The sequence below is a fragment of the Cavia porcellus genome, unplaced genomic scaffold (assembly GCF_034190915.1).
Source record: "Cavia porcellus strain 051 isolate PalLab524CR breed Dunkin Hartley unplaced genomic scaffold, mCavPor4.1 scaffold_23, whole genome shotgun sequence".
Taxonomy (NCBI): Eukaryota; Metazoa; Chordata; class Mammalia; order Rodentia; family Caviidae; genus Cavia; species Cavia porcellus.
In genome coordinates, this window is record NW_026947506.1 from 12,799,419 (window position 1) to 12,821,768 (window position 22,350).

The 22,350-nt window shown below is 38.9% G+C and overlaps 1 protein-coding gene across 1 annotated transcript in view; it reads left to right on the top strand.

Moving 5' to 3' along the window:
* Positions 1–21,407, top strand: part of LOC134472257 (zinc finger protein 239-like) — a gene marked incomplete at its 3' end in the record, with an annotated part of 76,787 nt that extends 55,380 nt beyond the window's left edge. Inside the window, exons 2-4 of the mRNA XM_063233530.1 lie at positions 19,010–19,013; positions 20,369–21,169; positions 21,264–21,407. Coding sequence (XP_063089600.1) covers positions 19,010–19,013; positions 20,369–21,169; positions 21,264–21,407 — 949 coding nt within the window. The remainder of the gene's footprint in view (positions 1–19,009; positions 19,014–20,368; positions 21,170–21,263) is intronic.
* Positions 21,408–22,350: the final 943 nt, after the last annotated feature.

Below are 22,350 nucleotides of genomic sequence, written 5' to 3' on the forward strand. Positions count from 1 at the left end.
TTTAGGGACAACAGAAGTCAAGATAACATATTTATTGGGAGAAAGAAAGCTGTGTGAGAGAGAGAATGCATTCTGAGTGGGTTGGCAAAGACAGTCTTTTCCAAGGACTTATATAGAGTAAAATCATGTGGTGAGATGTGTTTACGTTGGGGAAAACTGGGAACTCACAATGCAGATGGTATAAGATGAGACAGAGCTATGGTTGCCAATAAGATAAATAGTTCAGGTAAAGTTGATTAAACTGGGAACAAAGGGGGAAGGGAGTCACATAGAAAGCAGGCATTCTTAGGCAGCAGTGAATCTTCCCATAGAAGGTGGGAGGCTGACTCCTGATAGAAATTATTTAGAATATCAGTCTTTAGGATATGGAAACATTTACTTGAATGGTGACACCTGTCTTCCTCAGAGTGCTAGGGAACCATTAGAATATCAGTCCTTAGGATATGGATGAAGTTGTTGATCTTCTATCTTGAGGCTTGGCCCATAGCAGGAGTTGTCCATCTTCTCCATAGTTGAAAGTTATCTGGGTTTCTGCGTGGGCTCCTTTGAAGGACCTAGCCCTGTCTCACTGCCAACAGTATTTAACTAACTCAGCTCCACAAGACAGTATTTTTAGGAAAATGTATTACAGATGTCTTGTGCTCTGGGTGAATGATCTGGGGATGACAGTGCGCAATGTATATACCAGTGTTGCCCCCTGATCCACATGTTTTGAAGTTTAGTGTTAGTTTATTTTTTCTTTTAATCTTTGAAATCAAATTGATTTGGAAATGAAAAGCCTGAGGTAAAGCACTTTGGTACACATATTCCTCTGTGTAGCTGAGATAAACTTTGTAGAAGACAGCCAGCTACAGAAGTCTCTGATTATAGTCTATCATTTGGGATCCTCTCTTGCAGGAAAGAGTTTCTTTCCCTGTTTATTTTTGACTCAGAAGGAGGGCAGTAGAGCAGCAGTCAATCAGTGATGAAGAGGCGGGCTATATGAAATGTCCAATCAGGTGAGCCGTGGCAGGCGGTCTCTTGGGTCTCTTCCATTGTCTAGGCATTATTTACCCGTTTGGAGTACAAAACTGGGAACAGAATTCTTGCTGGATCAAATTTACAGGTTTCAATGTCCTGTGGTCTGATTAGCAGAGAACCTGGGAGACCCTCTAGCCACGGAATGGTGAGGTTTTGTATGGGAGCCCAGAAATACGGTGGAATTGGGGAAACCAGTTACAAGTAGTTATAAGCAGTTCTGATGTCTGTAGACTCAGGTATTTTATTAGCTTCAGCTCCTGAGGTCTTCTAGCATTGACCTTGGGTCATCCATTGTCCCTTTTTTCTCCTACTGGGAGCAAGGGTGATTCTGTGTCCCCAGAACCCTGACTTAATTATGATAGCAACGGACTGGAGAATCATTTTTTAAATTCTCTACTGCCTTGTTACCTCCATCATAGGGGGCAGAGGAAGGAGCTTGGGGAGACCCTGACTCTGATGCATTTTGTAGCTGGAGTAGCAGTACTGAGCTTGGTCTCTGCTCTCATTTCAGGAATCTTGAGGTTCTAAAGTTTATAAATGTCTATAACGCAGGGCCTCATTTTCACAATGGCTCTCCTTAAACTTGTGCTTTTTTGTATTTACATTGATCACCTAAATTTATAATATGTTCTCACATTTCCAACCTCATGACAGGTGTTGGCAAAGGACATGAGAATTCAGAGATGTGTAGTGATATGCCTCAGTGGAGGAAGGCTTCCCAAACACCTGGTGAACTCCTGTGTATTACACAGAACAATGCAAAGAATTTCTGAACATACTTTAGGTGACACATCTGCTCATAGACAATGTTTGTGAGAACAGCCATAGAGGTTTGAATTGTGAGAAAAATGAAGAAGATATAAAAGTGTTATCAAGGGCATAGTAAAGTGTGCTTGCTAAGGACACATTCCAGAAAGGGCTGCCTGTTAAATGCTCATTGAAAAATGCCTAAATTTAGTCAATTGCATGAACATATACGCGTGATATCCTTTTGAATGGAAAGGAATATGGGTGTCATCTCTGAATTGACAGCTGATTTAATAGCTTGGTTGATGATAGACATTATTTAAATATGGAAATGCTTTGCAACGGACTTTACTAAGTGATGTAAAGGAGATGCCCTAAATTGAAATTGTGTAGGGATATCAATAGTTTAGGCATGAAGGGTTTTCTGCTTAGGGTGGATCAGACAAGCATGGAAAGAAAGTGGAAGTGATTGGCACGAGGCAGGGTGCCAATAGCAGGACATACAACAGAAAGAGTCTTTACTGAAAGTCAGATAGTTCTTAGATTAAGCATGAAGTTAAAGTTGGCTTATGATTTCTTCCTTGAGGTGAATAACACCAGTTCTGGTAACAATCATTATTCCACATCCCTGTCCACCCATGAATTCTGTGTTCTTTACTTGAGATCTAATTTTGATTATCTATAATTATGACCCAGTGTCATGAAAGTGAAAGTTGATTTTTTTTAACCAGGGATCAATCTCATGATCTCATGCTTGCCAGATAGGCATTCATGTCACTGAGCTAAATACCCACCTTTTAAAGTATTTTCTGTATACTATGCAAGACATCGACATTGTTCCTCAGAAAGTGTTGAATATTGTGGAATTTTTCTATATTGCATGGCTGTAATATTTTAGAACAAACCAAAGGTGTCTCATCCAGTCACTTTTCAAGTTTCATGTTGTCTGTGGGGTGTCTCAGTCATGGTTTCTCTGTAACTCTGTAGACATCTCTGTAACTTAGGCTAGCCCCAAACTAAAGGTGCTTCTCCTACATCAGCCTCCCAAGATATATTTCTTATATCTGAATGGAAAATGATTACTTGGTGACACTGAGCAATAATTTGAGGCTTGCACCTCATTTCATTGTTTATATATTTTTTACATACAGCAATTTTCCATGAATATTTGAGTTATTATTCATGTACCATACTTGATGTTTTATGTGTTTTGTTCTATGAAACCAAGTTCAAATATCAAAATGCTGCTTAAGTATATTAAGAACAAAAGACTCAGTAGCCTAAATGAGATTTCAAGAGATAACATTGGTAGTATATCACAGTGGTTGGTGAGATATGAGTCTGCCTCTTTGCTTTATGGATGCTGGTCCTTCAGGCTCCCACTATGAGCTCTGTTTTACAGACAGTGAACAGGGACTCTTGCAGTGACTCAGCACAAGCATCAGTACACCTATTTGGCTGTTACATTAGCACTGAGTTGCAATCTAGCATCAAATTTGGGGTCTCAGAAAATGTGTATATACAAAAAATTAATCCCAAACACATGGAAATAAATTTGAAGAAATCAGTCTCCATTCAGCTGTTTTGTTTGGTTTTATTTGTTTAGTTTAGTTTCATTTTATTGAGACAGGTTTTCTCTATGTATATCAGCTAGAATTGAACACCCTATGGAGTGCAGAATTGCCCTAACCTCAAAGCAGCACTCCCGTCTCAGCCTCTTAAGTGCTGGGATTATAGATATGTGTTTTTTTACCTTAGATAATATTGAGGCTTGTAACTTAGCTGTGTTGTAGCCTGGCATAGTAAATGCCAGTTTGATCTTTGCATTTAAATAGTGCCCTGTATTTCACCCAGAAAAATGGAAAATCACTCAGGATAGAAGTCCCAGCAGAAAAGCAAAATGAGCTGTACGTAATGAAAAAAATTAACCTGCTAAACAAAAGAAGCAGAACACAGGTGTCATCCAAAAATCATTATAAGATTCTAGCTAAATGATTTCCAACAAGATCTTTTTGTGATTCTATCTTTTAAACATCTGTAACTTTCCAGTTCAGAGCCTCTTGTTTAGATCCTGTAATGGGGGTGGGAGTTCTGTATACAAGTGGTCCTGAGACCAGCTAATGAAATTCCACATTTCTCAACTGGGTTGGTTGGATTCCTATAATGTTGTTCACAAACTCAACTCAAGCTACAGAAACCTTCACTGACACAAGCAAACAGCTGGATTAAATGCCAGTGCCACTGAAATGAAGGAATAATAGTGAAAAGGAGAGGAGAAAAAAGACAAAAGCAATGTTTTATAATGCCCACCTCTTTTCCCCAGCAATGAAGAGGCTGAAAGGGAAGAATGACCATATATTCAAGGACAGCCTAACCTACACATTGAGTGTGAGGCTGGCCAGAACTCCAAAGTGAGATTGTTTCTTTAAATCAAAAAACTAAAATGAAAAATTAAACAACCAAGGAGAGAGAAAGACTATTTAAAAAAACAATAATAGAGCTGAGTGAAAGTTGACTTATCTAAAATGGCAATTAATGGATAATGCTTCAGATGAAAGAAGGTCATGTAGTGGCATGCAGTAGGCAGTGACAAACACAGATTTAGGAATGGCATTTATTGTGCTACAGCACAACAGTGATCTCCTTCCTGCAATACATCTGAATATTCACTAGACTGAGGACTTCTAAAAGCTCTTGGAAATGTTAAACTCATGGCAAACAAGCAGCTTGAAATCAAGGCTCTGAATCATGGCCTGTAGCAGTTGTTTCTTATTCAAATTGAAATAGGAGAAATATAATCCTGCCATGTTTGATGTCAAGTGCACCACATTTGTTGGCTCACAACATTGAGGAATGAAGTCACAAACCAAAAGAAGTTCAAAAATTTTCTTAGAAAAAAAAGAGAGAAGGAAAGCCCTGAATTTTCAGAAGTGGTCTTCAGTGTTTTAGTCACAGATGTATTGTCAGGGGTCATTTATGCAGGAAAGTCGCAATGTGGGTACAGTGTGGGTCTCAAACTACAGTCAACCTACATGCTTAAAGCTGCCTAAATAATTATTATTCAGCAGGGGAACAAATCAGCCAAAAAACGTATGTGGAAAGAGCAAAAGCATTTTGTGGGAACAATAGTCCAGTTGTTTTGTTCATTGAGTATAGTAATTGATTCCTATCAGGACTTCCTGGAAGAGGTGGTGGTAACTATAGTACATTTCAAGTTGCTGTTTTCCTCTTCAGGAGGCATGTAGACATGGTCACTGCATCTTCACCTTCAGGTCTGGCTTTCTTCAGCTGTGCCTCTAGCAGTGATTGTTGCATTTAGTTTTTTGCATTGACTCTTTCAGGTTCCAGTTACTCTGATTGTATAGCAATTTGTGTCTACATTGACATCCTTTGCTAAAATCACAATACTATTTGAATAGATAAAGTGATGTTTATACATTTAAAAATATTCATTAATAGAGGCCAGGGATTCATCTCAGCAGGCCGAAATGCCTGGCTGGAAAGTGCTAGGTTGTATATTTGATCCCCCATACCTGAAAAATAGTAATTTAAACTGCAAGGAAAGAAATAATTTCAGTTGTGAAAATGTAGGTTTACAAAATTTATAACTAAATATGTGAATGGCAAATTAAACATTGTTATTAGTCATATTTATTATCTAAAGTTGTTGGGGCCTGGGTATTGAGCTCAGTGGTACAAGGAGCTTCCTGGAAAGCACAAGGTAATGTGTTCAATCCCTTATACCAAAAAAAATTCACAGTTTTCAGCGATTCAGTGCTATGAGCACATTTTTTGAAACTGATACTTGTTGATTAATAGGCTCAGTGTTTGTTATTATGTCTATGAAATACCTACAGAAAACTTGTCAATTACAGTGAATGATATAGTGTTCCCTATAGGATTACTATTTTTTGAGTTGTTTTAATTTTTTGTTTTCCAACATACTTGAAAGTTGAAAATGTTAGGTGATGCTAGGTAGAAAAACTGTGATAATCATTTTTTCAATTTAATGACATATTTCCCTATATACATTAAGAACATTTTATTTGCTACAATTATTCCATTTGAAATTGATAAACAATTCTTAAAGTTACAGGCAGCTGAGTTAGTTAGAAATATAGGCAGCCATACCATGACATAGTAGAATGAAATTTCTGACCTTCTATGTCTGGTATGAATTTGTGTTCTTTAAAATGGAAGAATGAATTTTAGGAACAACAGACATGAAGAACAGAATGTATGTATTGAGAGAAAAAATGTGAAAGTATTTTGCCCTAAATAGGATATTTTGACAATGGCTGGTGGAACAAGGGACTTTTATCTTGAGGTCACATTCCCCTTCCCTCTTCAACTAACTGTGGCTGGAAAAGAGTCTCAATCAGCTACTTGCATAGCAGCAATGCCACCTTTAAGCACCACCCAAGTCAAAAACTATATGTATCCTCACCACATATTTCCAGAAGAAAAAGCCAGACCCTCAGTGGTCAGGGATTCTCTCCATGGTCTTAGAATAAAGGTCATTTTGACTTTATATTCTCTTCTTTACTACACCAAAAATCCTATTGGAAAGCTTCTGTCCAAGAGAAACAGGAGGGGTTCTGAGCCGGTAACAAAGGTCTCTGTCTTTTCTAGTGACTTTATATAATAAAATCGTGTGGTGAGATAGGTTTAAGGTGGGTTAGATTATTAAGGTTACTGAGGAGGTAAATTAACACAATAGAGAAGCAGAATATAAGAAATGTAAAAGTGGCCTTTTATTTAAAGAATATGCAGAGGAGCCCTCAGCCACCAAAGGTTTTTTTTTTCCAACTGACTATGGGGTTATAGGGTATATGTGACTTTTGACTGGATGTGGTGCTTGGAGGGGACACTGATGTGATGAAAGGAGCTAATGGGAATTTTCTTTAGGCCCTGGGAAAGAAAGAGGAAGTGGCCATATGAGGAAGCATGCCTGATTTCGACTTCTTCCACTTGAACTACCACCATGAGGTCCTGTAATTGTTTCTGGGTCAAAACTCTTTCAAGCACATCATTTGGTTTGAATGCAGAAATCAAAACAAAGAATTTTTGCTATCTGTCTTCCTCTATGGTTGGTGGTATACCATTCATAAGAAATATTTTGAATCATTTCTTAATGCATTGTAGATACCATAACCAAAATTACAGATCAGTTCACTTTCAGAAAACAGAAGTAGTACTTAAAGGCAGGGGTAAAGCCCTTCAATGCAAGGATCCCTGGGAAGGTGAGGTCAACATTATAGAATACAAACTATTACTGATTTCTCTGACTTCAAGAAAGAGAAAAATTTATACTGATATTGATATAGGGGAATGAATCTTCTGATCTATGTGATAGCTTGCACCCCAAATAAAATCCAAGGAAACAAGAAATTAAAATTTAGGGAGCAAAGGCTTTATTTTAGGCCAGGCCTGCAGCCTCTGGGAGCCAATATGGTGACTGCATGCCTTACAGCTAAAAGGGTTGGGTTTTAAAGCCAAAAACCACAGGAATGTTGCGAACTTTGACCCAGTTTAATAGCAGCTAGTTTTCTTGGTATCTCCTGTATCTTCCTTGTAGTTAAATGTTTCTTGGTTTTTTTTTTTTTTCTTTCTTTTTCCTTTTTATCAGTACCAGGGATGAACTCACAACTGCCTGCTTGCAAGGCAGGTGCTTATGCCACTAAGCTAAATCCCCAGCCCCCAGTTAAATGTTTCTTAAGGACAGCACATTGTATTACAGATAGGCTGAAGGGGGTGGGGGGATTACAAGAAACTGAAAATTAAAGCTTTTATGGGAAATGCAGACTTAACCTAAAAAGAATGGGGAGGGGAGGGGAATTTACAAGGAGCTGAAACTTAAGTCTTTACTGCAGATGGAAATTTAATCTCTATTGAAACTGTGCATACAAAACAGAAAGGAGGTGCATTGGTTAGAACTAGGTTACAACATACCCCTCTGATGTTGTGACTGAGGCCAAATCTTTGCCCACTTAGTTGGGAGGAAAGTATAGGCCATATTTCCTCCACAAATGAATACTTGTCCTTCAGCAGGATAAAGGGAGGGAGTCTGGTTAACTATGGAACTACAATTAGTAAATGAAACAATTACCACATCAATGTCAGGGGTATTGTTATGAAAACCTCCTCGGAGACAGAGAGTCCTTGAAGCCTATGGTTGTACTTTAAAGGAGGGGACCCACACTACAATTTAAGTAATCTTGTTCCCCCAGTGTAGTTAGAGAAACATTGGTGGGGATCGAAAGAGTCATGGGGGAGCCCTGTGCCATACATAACCAGCAATTTTCAGCCAAAATTGGGTTGGAAGCATTTAAGGCTTTATGCATGGCTTTTAGAATATCAGAAGTTTGAGAATCTGATCAACTCCCCTGATTTAGGCAGCATTAAGGGGTGGTAATGTATCTGGGGAAACATTATTTTTTTAATAAAAACAATTCTGAGGGTGTAGCCCTGGCTGTCTGTCTTTGTTAGGTATCACGTGAGGCTTTAATTTACACATCCACATTTGAGTTAAACCCCCTGTAACTGAGGGTATAGCAACATGGAATGCTAACTTGTCCCTACAATCTGTCCAAAGACTATATTATATAATTTATCATTTCTGTAGGAAAGACCCTACTGTATGTAAAATTTTCTACTGTATGTATAATTCCACCCAGTCAGTATATTTTCCTTTAGTATAGCCTCCTCTGCAATCATAGGGGCTCCCATACAAAGATCTCAACAATTGTTCTTTGCTTACAGGGGGATGAAAACCCACATGCAAGGTCATCATCAATGTTATTAAAATCCCCAGCAGTGGGATAGAAGGAGCAAAAGCAAGCAAAGCAAATACGCTAAAGCAGTTCATGACTGGTGCAATCTAACTATGTTTAGTCAGTTTTAACTTTAAGAGGTTACCAGTCTGTTGTATAGTCCTCTAAATATGTCTCTTGTTGTCCGCTGTTTCCAGTGGCTTTATGTGAGTATGGTGAATCCACATAATTTTTTCTGCTACCTTGATGGCAGTGGGGGTACTGAGCACCATGGTGAATGATCCTTCCCAATGGGGTTTGAGGGAGTCTCGATGGTGATGTTGCACCAGGACAGAAGTTCCTGGCTTGATGGGTACTTTGAGTGGCACTTATGAAGGTGGGTCTGGGTGTTTTTGTCTAAATAGCTGGTGGATCGAGGCCAACACAGGCTGCAGTGACCACAGGGACATAATGAGATCTTGGTTAGTTGTTTCAACTAATTTGTCCTCTGACAGTCTTGGAACCAGTAGAGGGGGCCTTCTGAAAATAGCCTCAAATGGGAAAATTCCAGAAAAGTATGGGATACATCTAGTTCTTAACAGCACAAAGGGAAGAAGGCTCACCCAATTGAGTTTATAAAGACAGCTTAGCTAAAGTGTCCTTGAGAGTTCCATTCATACATTCTACTTGCCCTGAGCTTTGTAGCTGATATGCACAGTGGAGTTTCTAATTAATCTGTAATGTCTGGGCTAACTTTTGGGTGACTTGGACTATGAAAGCCGGGCCATTATCGGACCCCATTGATAGTGGGAGGACAAATAGAGGTATGATCTCATGCAATAGCTTTCTGGCTACCACTAAGGCTGACTTGGACTTAGTAGCGAAAGCCTCTACCCAGCCAGTGAAGGTGTCTACTAATGCCAAGAGATAGTGGTGCCCCTGTAAACCAGGCTTTATCATGTCCATGAAGTCTACTTACCAATGTTATCCTGGAACAATTCCTCGATGTCAGGTGGTCTCCAGCATAGAGCTCTTGGCTCAGTTGACTAACAAGCACTGTGGGCATCTGGAGCTCAAAGAGGTGATCAGTTTGGAGAGTTTTGGAATAGAAAATCGAGTTCTGAACAATTCAACAAGTTTAGTTCCCCCTAAATGGATAGTTTGGTGAGCCTGGTGAGCTCCTGCCCTAGTGCCTCCAGTTACAGTACTCATTTATCAGGCAACTGGTACCAGCCCCCTGGGGTGGGGGACTTCACTCCAAGTTGAGATGCTAACTGGATGTCCTTCTTTATGTAGACTGGGTCTGATAAAATGGGAGGAACCAACATCAGAGCAGTTACCTCCTCGGTTGGCCCCTCTGATGTAGTGGCTATTTTTCTAGCAGCCTGATCTGCCAAATTGTTTTCTAGGGTGAATAACAGCAACACTCTGAGGCAGCCAGACTGCTGCCATCAAGTCTAGGATCTGTGGAGCATTTTTTTTTTAATCTTAGTCCTGGCCGAGTTTAAGAGACCTCATTGCTGGTAGATGGCTCCATGTACATGTACAGTAACAAAAATATATCTACTGTCAGTATAGATGTTTACCCTCTTTCCTGTGGCTAGTTTTAGTGTCTCAGTCAAAGCAATGAGCTCTGCCTTTTGGGCAGAACGGCCAGGCTCTAACCGCTTAACCCAAAGTACCTCCTTTTCGGTGGTCACTGCTGCCCCAACCACTCATTTGCCATCCTGGATGAAGCCGCTTCCATCAGTGAAATAGTTGTTGGCATTTCCCAAAGGCTGGTCAGTAAGATCAGCCCATAGGTTCTGCCGCAGTTCGAGGATATCAGCACACTCATGGAGAGGTGTCCTCCGAGTTGTCATCAGGCATAAAGGTGGCTAGGTTTAAAGCTGAAGAAGTCTTGAAAACTACCAACTCTGTGTCTAGGAGCAGGGCCTGACAGTGTAAAATTCTAGCATTTGAGAGCCATTTTTCAGGATGGATTTTGATAAGAGTCTCCAAACTGTGGGAGATCACCACAGAAATGTTCTGTCCATAAGTAAGTTTTTTTTAGCCTCTTTAAGTAACCTTGCCACAGCAGCCAGCATTCTCAGGCAGGGGGGGCATCCTCCTGTCACTGGATCAATTCTTTTGGAGAGGTAGGCTATAGGCCTCTTCCAAGGGCCAATGTCCTGGGTTAGGACTCATTTGGCAATGCCCCTGAGTTTATTTATGAACAAGGTGAACAGCTTGGTAACTTCATGGAGTCCCAGGACTGAGGCCTCTGTCAAGGCCCACTTGTGCTGCTGGAAGGCCCATTCACATTTATCAGTCCAGTTCAGTGAATTTTGATTTTCTCCCATAAGGGAGTCATATAGGGGGCGAGATTTTCAGTAAAATTTAGAATCCATAGCCTACAGTATCCAACTGCCCCCAGAAACTCTTGTACTTTTTTTTTTTTAATTCTCTCTCATAGAGCAATTCTAACACCCTGGTTATCTTCTTGTTGGTAGCTTCTTGTAAACTCCCTCAGTTCTCAAAGACCTTTTGTGCTATCTCTATTAACTGGCTGAGGGGCATTTTATCAAATCTCTCAAACCTTTGCAATTTTTGTCTAACATGTGGGGCGAACTGAGTTGCAAAGAGAACAACTGGTGATACTCCAGAAACCTCCTTAACTCTGGTTGTCCAATTGGGGTGGGATAAAGGAAAACATGGTTTTGGCATTCCAGATCAGACAGCAGGCTTCATCTGGATGGCACACCGCTTTTTGTACCAGGGGCTGTGTGGCAGGCCATCGTTTTACTGAAATTATGTACTTAACAAAAAGGGCTTTTTCATGGGTATCAAAATTAATTGTGCCACATAATCTCTTAAATGTCTACAGCACATGCAAGAATTTGTATTTTATTTCTATAATCACCAGTCACATTAGCACAATAGTTGTTTCTTTTAAATTTAGATCGGCCCTTTTTTTCAGTACAAGACGAATTGTTTTTTGCAATCAAAATCTCAACTCCGTTTTTACAATCTATAACATTTCTGGAAATTCCCCTGCCCCAAACTCACAGTATTGTAAATTATCCTGTTGGGCTCTTTGCTCTTGATTTGCAACACAAAGCTGCTTAAGCACCCCCCAACAATAGCCATGCCACAGAAAGCATTTTCTCTTTTACATTTTTACTTTAAGACAAAACTACCCTTTTTTTACTTATCATTAGTCAATTACCTTTTTCTCTTGCTTTTTAGACAACATTAAAACCTTTAACAAGATCCTTAAAGTGACCCTTTAGTACTCTAAAACATATTTAACCATTTTATGTCTTTTTACCACATTAAAATGCTGTATTTTAAAAAGCTGTAACCTTTTAACTGGCTCAATTACAGACCTGGTTTTTACTTGGTAAAGTTGAAATGATTCTTAAAAACCATAAATATACATATATATGGACATATGCTTACATTTTAACCAGAAAGAAAAGTACTCTTTTTTAAAAGGCATGCCAAGGTTGCAAGTAATCAATTAAGGACTAAAACATTAAACAAGTTGCCACAACATAAAAGACACAAACAAAGGTTGTTTCATGCATAGTTTGATGAGGTAAAGGAAATAATTTTTATTATGATCCTTGAGTTTAATAAGCCATATGGATCCTGCAACAGACATGGGCAGTGAGCCGCTAAGTTAGTAATGAATTCAAACAGGCAGTTAATTCTATAGTACAAAAACTCTGAACATAACTATCTAAATCCTTTTTGGGCTTGCTGAAGGGTTTCCTAGAAGATAATGTTTTGTTAGATTTGGGGTAACCAAAAGGAGAACAATTAAGAATAAATGGACACAGACAGACATACAAGACAAGATAAGCTGCAGCAAAAATGGCCTCTGCTCAAAAATTGGCCAAATTTTGGAATTGGTCAAATTTTTGGATCTGGAGGAATTAACAAATTAACCAATGGAGCAGATCCCCTCCCAGGGCAGAGTCACAAATGGACGAGATTCATCCCAAAAAACTCTTCTGACTCTGTCCTCAGGAGGTCCTCACTCCCCAGATTGAGGGCATCCCCTCCCAATGGAGTGGTTTCCCACTCCCCAAATTGAGGGCATTCCCTCCCAATGGAGTGATTCCTCACCCAGGACAGAGTCACAACGGGACAAAATCTGACCAAAAAAACCCAATTGACTCTGTCCTTGGGAGGTTCCCACTCCCCAAATTGAGGGCATCCCCTCCCAAAGTGCAAACTGACCATTTTCTAATTAATCCCTCCAGAGTACTTACTTTTAGGTGTTCAGAATTGAATTGGGGGTCTTTCTTCCATCCCAGATGAGCCTGCAAATGTGATAGTTTGAACCCCGGAATAAAATCCACAGAAGCAAGAAATTAAAATTTAGGGAGCAAGTGCTTTATTTTAGTCGAGGCCTGGGGAAGAAGCCTGTGGGAGCCAATATGGAGACCGCACACCTTACAGCTAAAAGGGTTGGGTTTTAAAGCCAAAAAACCACAGGAATGTTGCAAACTTTGACCCAGTTTGATAGCATCTGGGCTTCTTGATATCTCCTGTAATTTCCTTGTAGTTAAACCTTTCTTAAGGACAGCACATTTTATTACATATAGGCTGAAGGGGGTGGGAGGATTACAAGAAACTGAAACTTAAATCTTTTATGGGAAATGCAGACTTAACCTAAAAAGAATGGGGAGGGGAGGGAGATTTACAAGGAGCTGAAACTTAAGTCTTTACTGGAGATGGAATTTTAATCTCTATTGAAACGGCGAATACAGAACAGAAAGGAGGTACATTGGTTAGAACTAGTTTACAAAAGTCTACTATGTCTGATATGAATTTGTGTTCTCTAAAGTCAAAGAATGAATTTTAGGAACAACAGACATTAAGATAAGAATATACTTACTGAGAAAAAGAAAGCTCCCTGAGATAGACAAGGGGTCCTGAGCAGGTTGCTAAACATTGTCCTTTCTAGGGACCTTTATAGAGTAAAATCATTTGGTGAGATGAGTTTAAGGTGGGGAAAACTAGGAACTCACAATGTAGATCGGCATAAGATGGGACAGAGCTATGGTAGCCAATAAAATTATAAGTTCAGGTAAAGTTGATTAAATTGGGAACAAACTGGGAAGGGAGTCACACAAAAAGCAGGCATTATTAGGCAGCTGTAAATCTTTCCTTATGTGTTTGGGAGGGTGACTCTTAAGTTCATCAGGATGGTAGGAACTATTTAGAATGTCAGTCTTTAGGATAAGGATACATTTCTTTCAATGGTGACTCCTGACTTCCTCAGAGTGCTATGGAACTATTTAGAATATCAGTCCTTAGGACATGGATGAATTTGCTTATCATTTGTCTTGAGCCTTGGCCCATAGCATGAGGTATGTGTCTTCCTCTTAGTTGCAAGTTATCTGGGCTCCTGCATGGGCTCCTTGGAGGACCTAGCCCTGTCTCATTGCCAGTGGTATTTAAATAACTCAGCTGCCTGTAACAGTATTGTTTGGAAAATTTATTAAAGATGTCTTATGCTCTGGTTGGATGATCTGGGGATGACAATGTGCAATGTATATACCAGTGTTGCCCCCTGAATGACATGTTTTGAAATTTAATTTTAGTTGATTTGTTGTTTTTTCCTTGAAATAAAATGGATTTGAAAATTAAAAGCCTAAGGTAAAGCTCTTCAGTACAAACACTCCTCTGTCGAGCTGAGTTCACTACTGTAGAAGAATGGCAGCTCCCGAAGTCTCTGCACTGCAGTTTATCATTTAGAATCATATTTTGCAGGGTGGGGTTCCATTTCCTGTTTATTCTTGACTTTTAAGGAGGGCAGTGGAGCAAGAGTCAGTCCGAAATGTGGAGGCGGGCTATATGCACTGTCCAATCAGGCGGCCATTGCTGGCTGTGACTTCTGTCTCTTCTGGTGTCCCAGCATGATTTACCTGTTCTGAGCACAATACTGGTAGCAAAACACTTGCTGGATCTCTTTTAGTACTTTCAATGTCATGTGGCCTGATTAGAAAAGAACCTGAGAGACCCTGGAGCCATGGAATGGTGAGGTTGTGAATGGGAGCCCAGAATTAGGGTGCATAGGGGAAAAACAATTAACAGTGTTTAGGAGTAGTTCTGGTGTCTGGAGCCTCAGCTTCAGCTTCAGCTACTGAGTTCCTCCAGCATTGGCCGTGGGTCATTCACTGTCCCTTTTGCCTCTTCCTGTTGGCAAGGGTGATTTGGGGTCCCTAGAGCCCTGCCTTCACTATGACAGGAGCAGACTTGAGTATCATCTTTGAAATTCCCTGCTGGCCTGGTAACTTTACCATCTTAGGAATTGGAAGGAGCTTGGGAAGACCCTGACTCTGATGCATTTTGTAGCTTGTAGAGCAGTAATAAGTTAGATCTCTGCTCTTTTTCCTCTGAGTAGCAGATCTGGAATGTCCGAAGTTTATGAATGTCTGTAATGCAGGGCCTCATAGTCACAATGGCTCAACTTAAACGGGATTTTTTGTACTTATAGTGATCGCCTAAATGTAGAGTAAGTTCTCATATTTCCATCCTCATGACAGGTAGTGGCTAAGTTCCTGAGAATTCAGAGATATGTAGTGATGTGCCTCAGTGGAGAAAAGCTTCCCAAACACCTGGTGAACTCCTGTGTATTATACAGAACAGTGCAAAATAATTTCTGAACATACTTAATTATTTAGGTGGCAACCCTACTCACAGACTAGGTTTGTGAGAAGCATCATAGAGTTTTGAAGTCTGAGAAAAATGAAGCAAATATAAAAGTGTTATCAAAGACAGTGTAAAAATTTGCAAAGGACAAATTCCAGAAAGGGCTATCTGTTAAATTCTCATTGAAAAATGCCTAAATTCAGGCATTTTCATGGACATATACATGTGATATCCTTCTGAATGGAAAGAAATAGGGGTGTCATCTCTGAATTAAGAGCTAATTTAGTAGCTTGGTTGATCATAGACAGTTTGATCACACACATTGTTTAAATATGGAAATGCTCTTCAATGGACTTTACTAAATTCCGTAAAGGAGAGGCCCTCAATAGAAACTTTGCAGGGATATCAATAGTTAGGCATGAAGGGTTTTCTGTTTGGAATGGATCAGAGGAGTGTCAAAAGCATGTGGATGTGATTGGTATAATACAGGGTGCCAATAGCAGGGCATACAACAGAGGGGGTCTTCACTGAAAGTCAGGTAGTTCTTAGAGCAGGTATGAAGTTAAAGCTGGGTTCTGAATCCTTCTCTGAGGTGAATAACACCAGCTCTGGCAACAGTCAGTATTCCACCTCCCTGTCAACCCATGAATTTTGTGTTCCATACTTGAGATCTAGTTTTGATTATCTCTAATAATGCCTCATTGTTATGAAGTTGAAATTTGAATTTTTTTAAAACATGGATTGAACTCATGACTTATGCTTTCCAGGGAGGCATTCATGCCACTTAGCTAAATACTCAGCTATGAAAGTGTTTACTGTATAGTATGGAAGATATCCACATTGTTCCTCAGAAAGTGTTGAATATTGTTAGAATTTTTCTCTATTGTATGGCTATAATTTTTAAAAACCAACCAAAGGGGTCTTATGCAGTCTCTTTTCAAGTTTCACTTTGTCTGTGGGGTGTCTCAGTCAGAGTTTCTCTATTTTAGACATCTCTATAACTCAGGATAGCCCCAAATTCAAGGAAGAACTCTTTCACCAGCCTCCCAAGATATATTTCTTATACCTGAATGGAAATTGGTTGCTTGGTGACAGTGAGGTATAATTTATAGCTTGGGCCTGGTTTCATTTTATAAACTTTTTTTTTAAATACAGCTGTTTTCCACTAACATTTGAGTTATTATGTACCACATTTGATGCTATTTATGTTTTGTTCTATGAAACCAAATTCATATTTCAAAATACTACTTAAGTATGTTAAGAACAAAGTACTCAGTGGCTTAAATGAGATTTGAAGAGACATCATCTGTAGTCTATCAAAGTGATTGAAGAAATTTCTTTTAATTGTGAAAGTGGTAAAATACAACAGAATAAGACAGAATAAGGCCAATGAAGATTGTACAGTGAAATTGGTACAGAACTTCACAGCATGTTACTGGGATAACAGTAATAGGTATCAGTATATTTTGTTATCTTTGTCATAGTTGTTCTTTCAATCACATATATCAAAATGAGATGAAATATAGAACATTATGGAACTCATCAAAAGACAATATTGAATAGATCAGTGACATTAATCAGAATGAAGCAAAACAGTTATAACAATATTTGCTACAGTAATAACAATATCAAAGAGATAGTAGAAGAAAGTCCCTCTTATTTGATATGGTCAACTTCCCAGGAGACACTCAGATTTCTGGTTCCTATTTGTTAACAGGGGGGGGTGGTTAGGAGAAGAGGGGTAGGGGAAGTGGAATGGTTGATTCTGGGCTGTGCATCAGTAGGTTCACTATTGCTTAGCAGTGAGGCAGGCTGATTGGTTTCACAGCATTCTAAGTTCCATCATGGTGCAGATCTCAGGAGCTACTGTTGGTTCTTCTCTGGAAGGCCCATAGTCTGTCACACTGCCATTGCATACCAGAGAGGGGTAGTGCTTGCTTGGCTTCCCAGCATCCTAAGTTCCAACATGGCGTGGATCTCAGGAGTGCTGCTGGTTCTCCCCCTGGAAGGACCACAGTTTGGTAGACTGCCACTGCTTACCAGGGAGGAGAGGTGCTTCCTTGGCTTCCCAGTGTCCCAAGTAGCAACATGGCATGGATCTCAGGAGGCTGCAGTCTGCCAGACTGCCACCACTTACCAGGGAGGGGATGTGCTTGCTTGGCTTCCCAGTTGATTGATGAGATATTTATCTGTCTCTGTGCTTTGGAGATGCTGGTCCTACAGGCTTCTCACTGTGAGCTCTGCTTTAGAGACAGTACACAAGGAATCTTGCAGACACAGCACAAGAATCAGTGCTCCTATTTGGCTGTTACATTAGCAATGAGTTGCAATATAGCATCAAATTTGCTGTCTCCAAAAATGTGTATATATACAAAATTAATGACCACGACATGGATTTAAGATATGAAGAAATCAGTCTCAATTCAGCTTTTTGGTTTGGTCTTATTTGTTTAGTTTAGTTTTGGTTTTTGAGACAAGCTTTCTGTATATATATATCAGCTGAATTTTAACACCCAATGGAGCCTATAATTGCCCTGACCTCACCAAAGATGTCCTCTTAGCCTTTTGAGTGCTGGGATTATAGATATATACCACCACACTTTGCTTTTGATTCAGATTTGTAGGAGACAACTTAAGATATCCCAGACCTGGGGTCTCAACCATCCTTTGATAAATATATGTATGATCCTTTAGGAGGTGGTGACCTTTGAAGATGTGGCTGTGAACTTCAGCAGTGAGGAGTGGGCTTTGCTGAGTCCATCTCAAAAGAACCTCTACAGAGATGTGATGGAGGAAACCTGTAGGAATATGACTGTGATAGGTAAAGATGTCATTTTTTTTGTCACTCATGCTATCAGAATATTTTTGCTGCTCATCAGTGCTGTTTCATTAAAAAGAATGTGAAAATATTTTGAAAAATAGTTCAGACCTGGTCACATTATATCATAAATCTAATCAAAATCTATTAATTTGTATGTATTACTCTAATGAGTCCTGGTATTTTTATGTCCACAATTCAGGAGGACTTGGGGATATCCAGGAAGCTGAAAAAGGATGCAAAATTTACTGGAGATACTTAAGGTAATTTGCACTCACAAGGAGAAGGGATGTTCCTGAGTAATTAGTGAGTGAGCAGAAAAATGACAGATAAAGAAATGAGGCACCATTCAATTCAATGTCAGTAATATTCTTCGAAGATGTATAAGCTGGGGCATGTATAATGAGGGAATTAAATATGAAAATGCATGACATTGCATATAGATGTGTATGAGTGGCATACACTTTGAGTTATGACATTCTGCCTTCACTTTTTCTACCCATATATACATGTGATTACAACATATTCATTATCTAAAAACTGCTAAGATTGCAATACAATTTGAAATAAAACTGAGTGCTCATGTTTCCAAGCCATGCTCTAGAGAATCAGCCCTTCTGATTCAAATTTTTAGTGGGCTGGTGGAATGTTAAGTGCACTCATTCTGAATATCAGTATGCAGTTGTCTTTAGAAGTTGATCCCCTCATACTTTTCCTGGGTATATTTTTAAAATCTCAAAATCCACATAAAATACAGATACATGCTTACTCATATGCAAAGCAGATCAAGTTATAAGAGATCAGGCCTTACATCAGCTTAGCTATCTATCACTGGATTTGTGGAGAAGTAAAATGTTAATAGACTATGTGATTGTGCATTCTTGTAACCCCAGCACACTAGGAATCAGATTTTGCGGAATGCCAAATTTAAGTTCAAACTTCACAGCTTAATGATCATTGAAAATCTCTTAAAATAAATCAAAAAGCTAGAGATTTTATGCTAATATTTGTTGTTTTTTCCCAGCATGGTAAAGAAAAAATGTGTTACATAATGTCAAAAAATAAATAATATAATACCCTTTGCCAAAAGACATAGGTGTGTTTTTCTCCCATCAATTCAATGAAATAGCTCAGCTATGAAACCTAAAAGGTCACAGGGTGTCTCTTAGATGAGAACCCAAAATATAAATTGTGGAATGAAATGAAAGTTGATAGAGAAAGGTAAGACTGACCATTTGGAAAAGGGAATTACAGGTTAAGGACAGAAGGGAGATTGTGATGGGGAAACATATCTGAATGATCTGCATGTCATACACATATGTACCCATGCCCAAAGTGAAGCTAAACATTCTGCATTTCAAAAGGTACCAACATTTTTTTTTGTCTTTGTCCTTTTTATCGGTACCAGAGATCGAACTTACAACTGCCTGCTTGCAAGGCAGGCGCTTATGCCGCTAAGCTAAATACCCAGCCCCAAAGTTACCAACTTTTAAGATTCCCAAATGTGTATGAGACTTTTGGGAATGGTTGTTTTCAACAGGCATTCTGCTACTTCATTGTCAGAATTTCTTTGCAGGCATTAAAAACAGAACTTGACATTAATGCAGTCATTAACACAGAGACCCATTTCACTGTGATTATTTCCCTTTTTTTAAAATTTTATGTAAGGAAAGACTAACCAAAACAAAATAAGTAGAAATAATACTACTTTCAAAGTGAAAATAAACAGTAAGAAATCACAAGTTGAGGATTATACATGGTGCTCATAGAAAGAGATAATCAAGATACAAAAGTGAATCACATGAAGTGAGGATTCAAACAGTGAGATTGCAAACAGTTTTGTTCAGCTCTCCAAAAAAATCTTAGTAATATGGTTGTCAATACTATATGTGATTTATCTCTTTACAGAAATAACACGTTAGGGAAATCCTATGGACATACATCTTGGAATCAGTGTAAAGGATTCCTTTGTACTGCAGAAGGTAATGTGGATGTGAAAGAAACAGACCACAGTGTTCAGATCCCTAAAAAATATTGCAGTGGAGGGAAACGCTATGTATGTAAGCAATGCAAGAAAGGTTTTACCACACATAGAATTTGTAAGAAACATGAAAGAATTCACAGAGAAGAGAGACCCTACATATGTAAGCAATGTGGTAAAGCTTTTACAACAAGTACATATTGTCAAGTACATGAAAGGCTTCACTCTGGAGAAAAACGTTATAAATGTAAGCACTGTGAGAAAGCTTTCAGCACACGTACTTATTGTGTAATCCATGAAAAACTTCACAATGGGCAGACATTGTATATATGTAAGCAACTTGGGAAAGCTTTTAACACATGTGAATATTTTAAAAATCATGAAAGAATTCACATTGGAGAGAAACCCTACATATGTAAGCAATGTGGGAAAGCTTTTACCACACAGGCATATTGTAAGGATCATGAAAGAATTCACACTGGAGAGAAACCCTATGTATGTAAGCAATGTGGGAAAGCTTTTACCCATCGTGGAAATTGTAAGAAACATGAAAGAATTCACACAGGAGAGAAACCCTATGTATGTAAACAATGTGGGAAAGGTTTCAGCCAATCTGGAAGTTGTAAGGAACATGAAAGAATTCACACTGGAGAGAAACCCTATGTATGTAAGCAATGTGGGAAAACATTTACCAAACATAGACATTGTAAAAAGCATGAAAGAATTCACACCGGAGAGAAACCCTACGTATGTAAGCAATGTGGGAAAGCTTTTACCACACGTGCATATTGTAAGATACATGAAAGAATTCACACTGGAGAGAAATCCTATGTATGTAGACAATGTGGGAAAGCTTTTAATACGCATGCATATTGTAAATATCATGAAAGAGTTCACACTGGAGAGAAACCCTATGTATGTAAGCAATGTGGGAAAGCTTTTACCCATCGTGGAAATTGTAAGATACATGAAAGAATTCACACAGGAGAGAAACCCTATGTATGTGAGCAATGTGGAAAAGGTTTCAGCCAACCTGGAAGTTGTAAGGAACATGAAAGAATTCACACTGGAGAGAAACCCTATGTATGTAAGCAATGTGGGAAAGCATTTACCAAACATGGACATTGTAAGGAACATGAAAGAATTCACATTGGAGAGAAACCCTATACATGTAAGCAATGTGGGAAAGCTTTTACCACACGTGTATATTGTAAGAAACATGAAGGAATTCACACGAGAGAAACCTTATGTATGTAAGCAATGTGGAAAAGCTTTTAACTCACATGGAGTTTGTAAGCAACATGAAAAATTTCACACAGGAGAAAAACTCTATGTATGTAAGCAATGTGGAAAAGTTTTTAAACCACATGGAGTTTGTAAGCAACACAAAAAAATTCACACTGGAGAGAAACCCTATGAATGTAAGCAATGTGAGAAAGCATTTACCACACATGGACATTGTAAGGAACATGAAAGTATTCATACTGGAGAGAAATGCTATGTATGTAAGCAATGTGGAAAAGCTTTTACCACACACAGAGTTTGTAAACAGCATGAAAAAATTCACACTGGAGAGAAACCCTATGTAAGTAATGTGGGAAAGTTTTTACCCAGCATGGACATTGTAAGCATCATGAAAGTTCACACTCAAGATAAACCCAGTGTATATAAGCATCGTGAGAATGGTTTGAGCACACGTACATATGTGCATAATGCATGGAAATCTTCACACTGGGCAGAAAACTTATATTATGTAAGGAATGTGGGAAAAGTTTCAGCAGAAATGCTCATTGTCCAATACATGAAAGAATTGACACTTTTGAGAAACCGTATGTATGTAAAGAATGTGGGAAAGCTTTCACCACATATGGATATTCTAAAATACGTCAAAGACTTCACACTGGGGAGAAATCCTATGTATATAACAATGTGGCAAAGCTTTTACCACATACAGTCATTGCAAAACACATAAAAGAATTTGCACTGGGAAGAACTACTGGCTATGTAAGCAAGTGGAGACTCATTCAGCAGCCATAGTGTAAGTGAAATACACGAAGAAACTCACACTAGAGATAAATCCTATGTGTTATGGGAATCCTCTCAACACCCATCATAATTGTTACATATCTGAAAGAGCTCACTGGCCTGAGATCCTCTTTGGATTTGCAATGTGAGAAATACAGCAATCCATATTTGTTGTTAAATACATAGAAAAAGTGTCCCTGGTCCAACAGTTTAGATCTAAGTTTACTTAAATATCCCCAGGAGACATGAAGAAATAATACAGAAGTTTGATGTCAACATTTCTTCACAAATTTTTCATAAATGACAAATCTGAGGTGGGGCTCTCCTCTAGTGCACATGTTGTATGGTTTTCTGTTAAT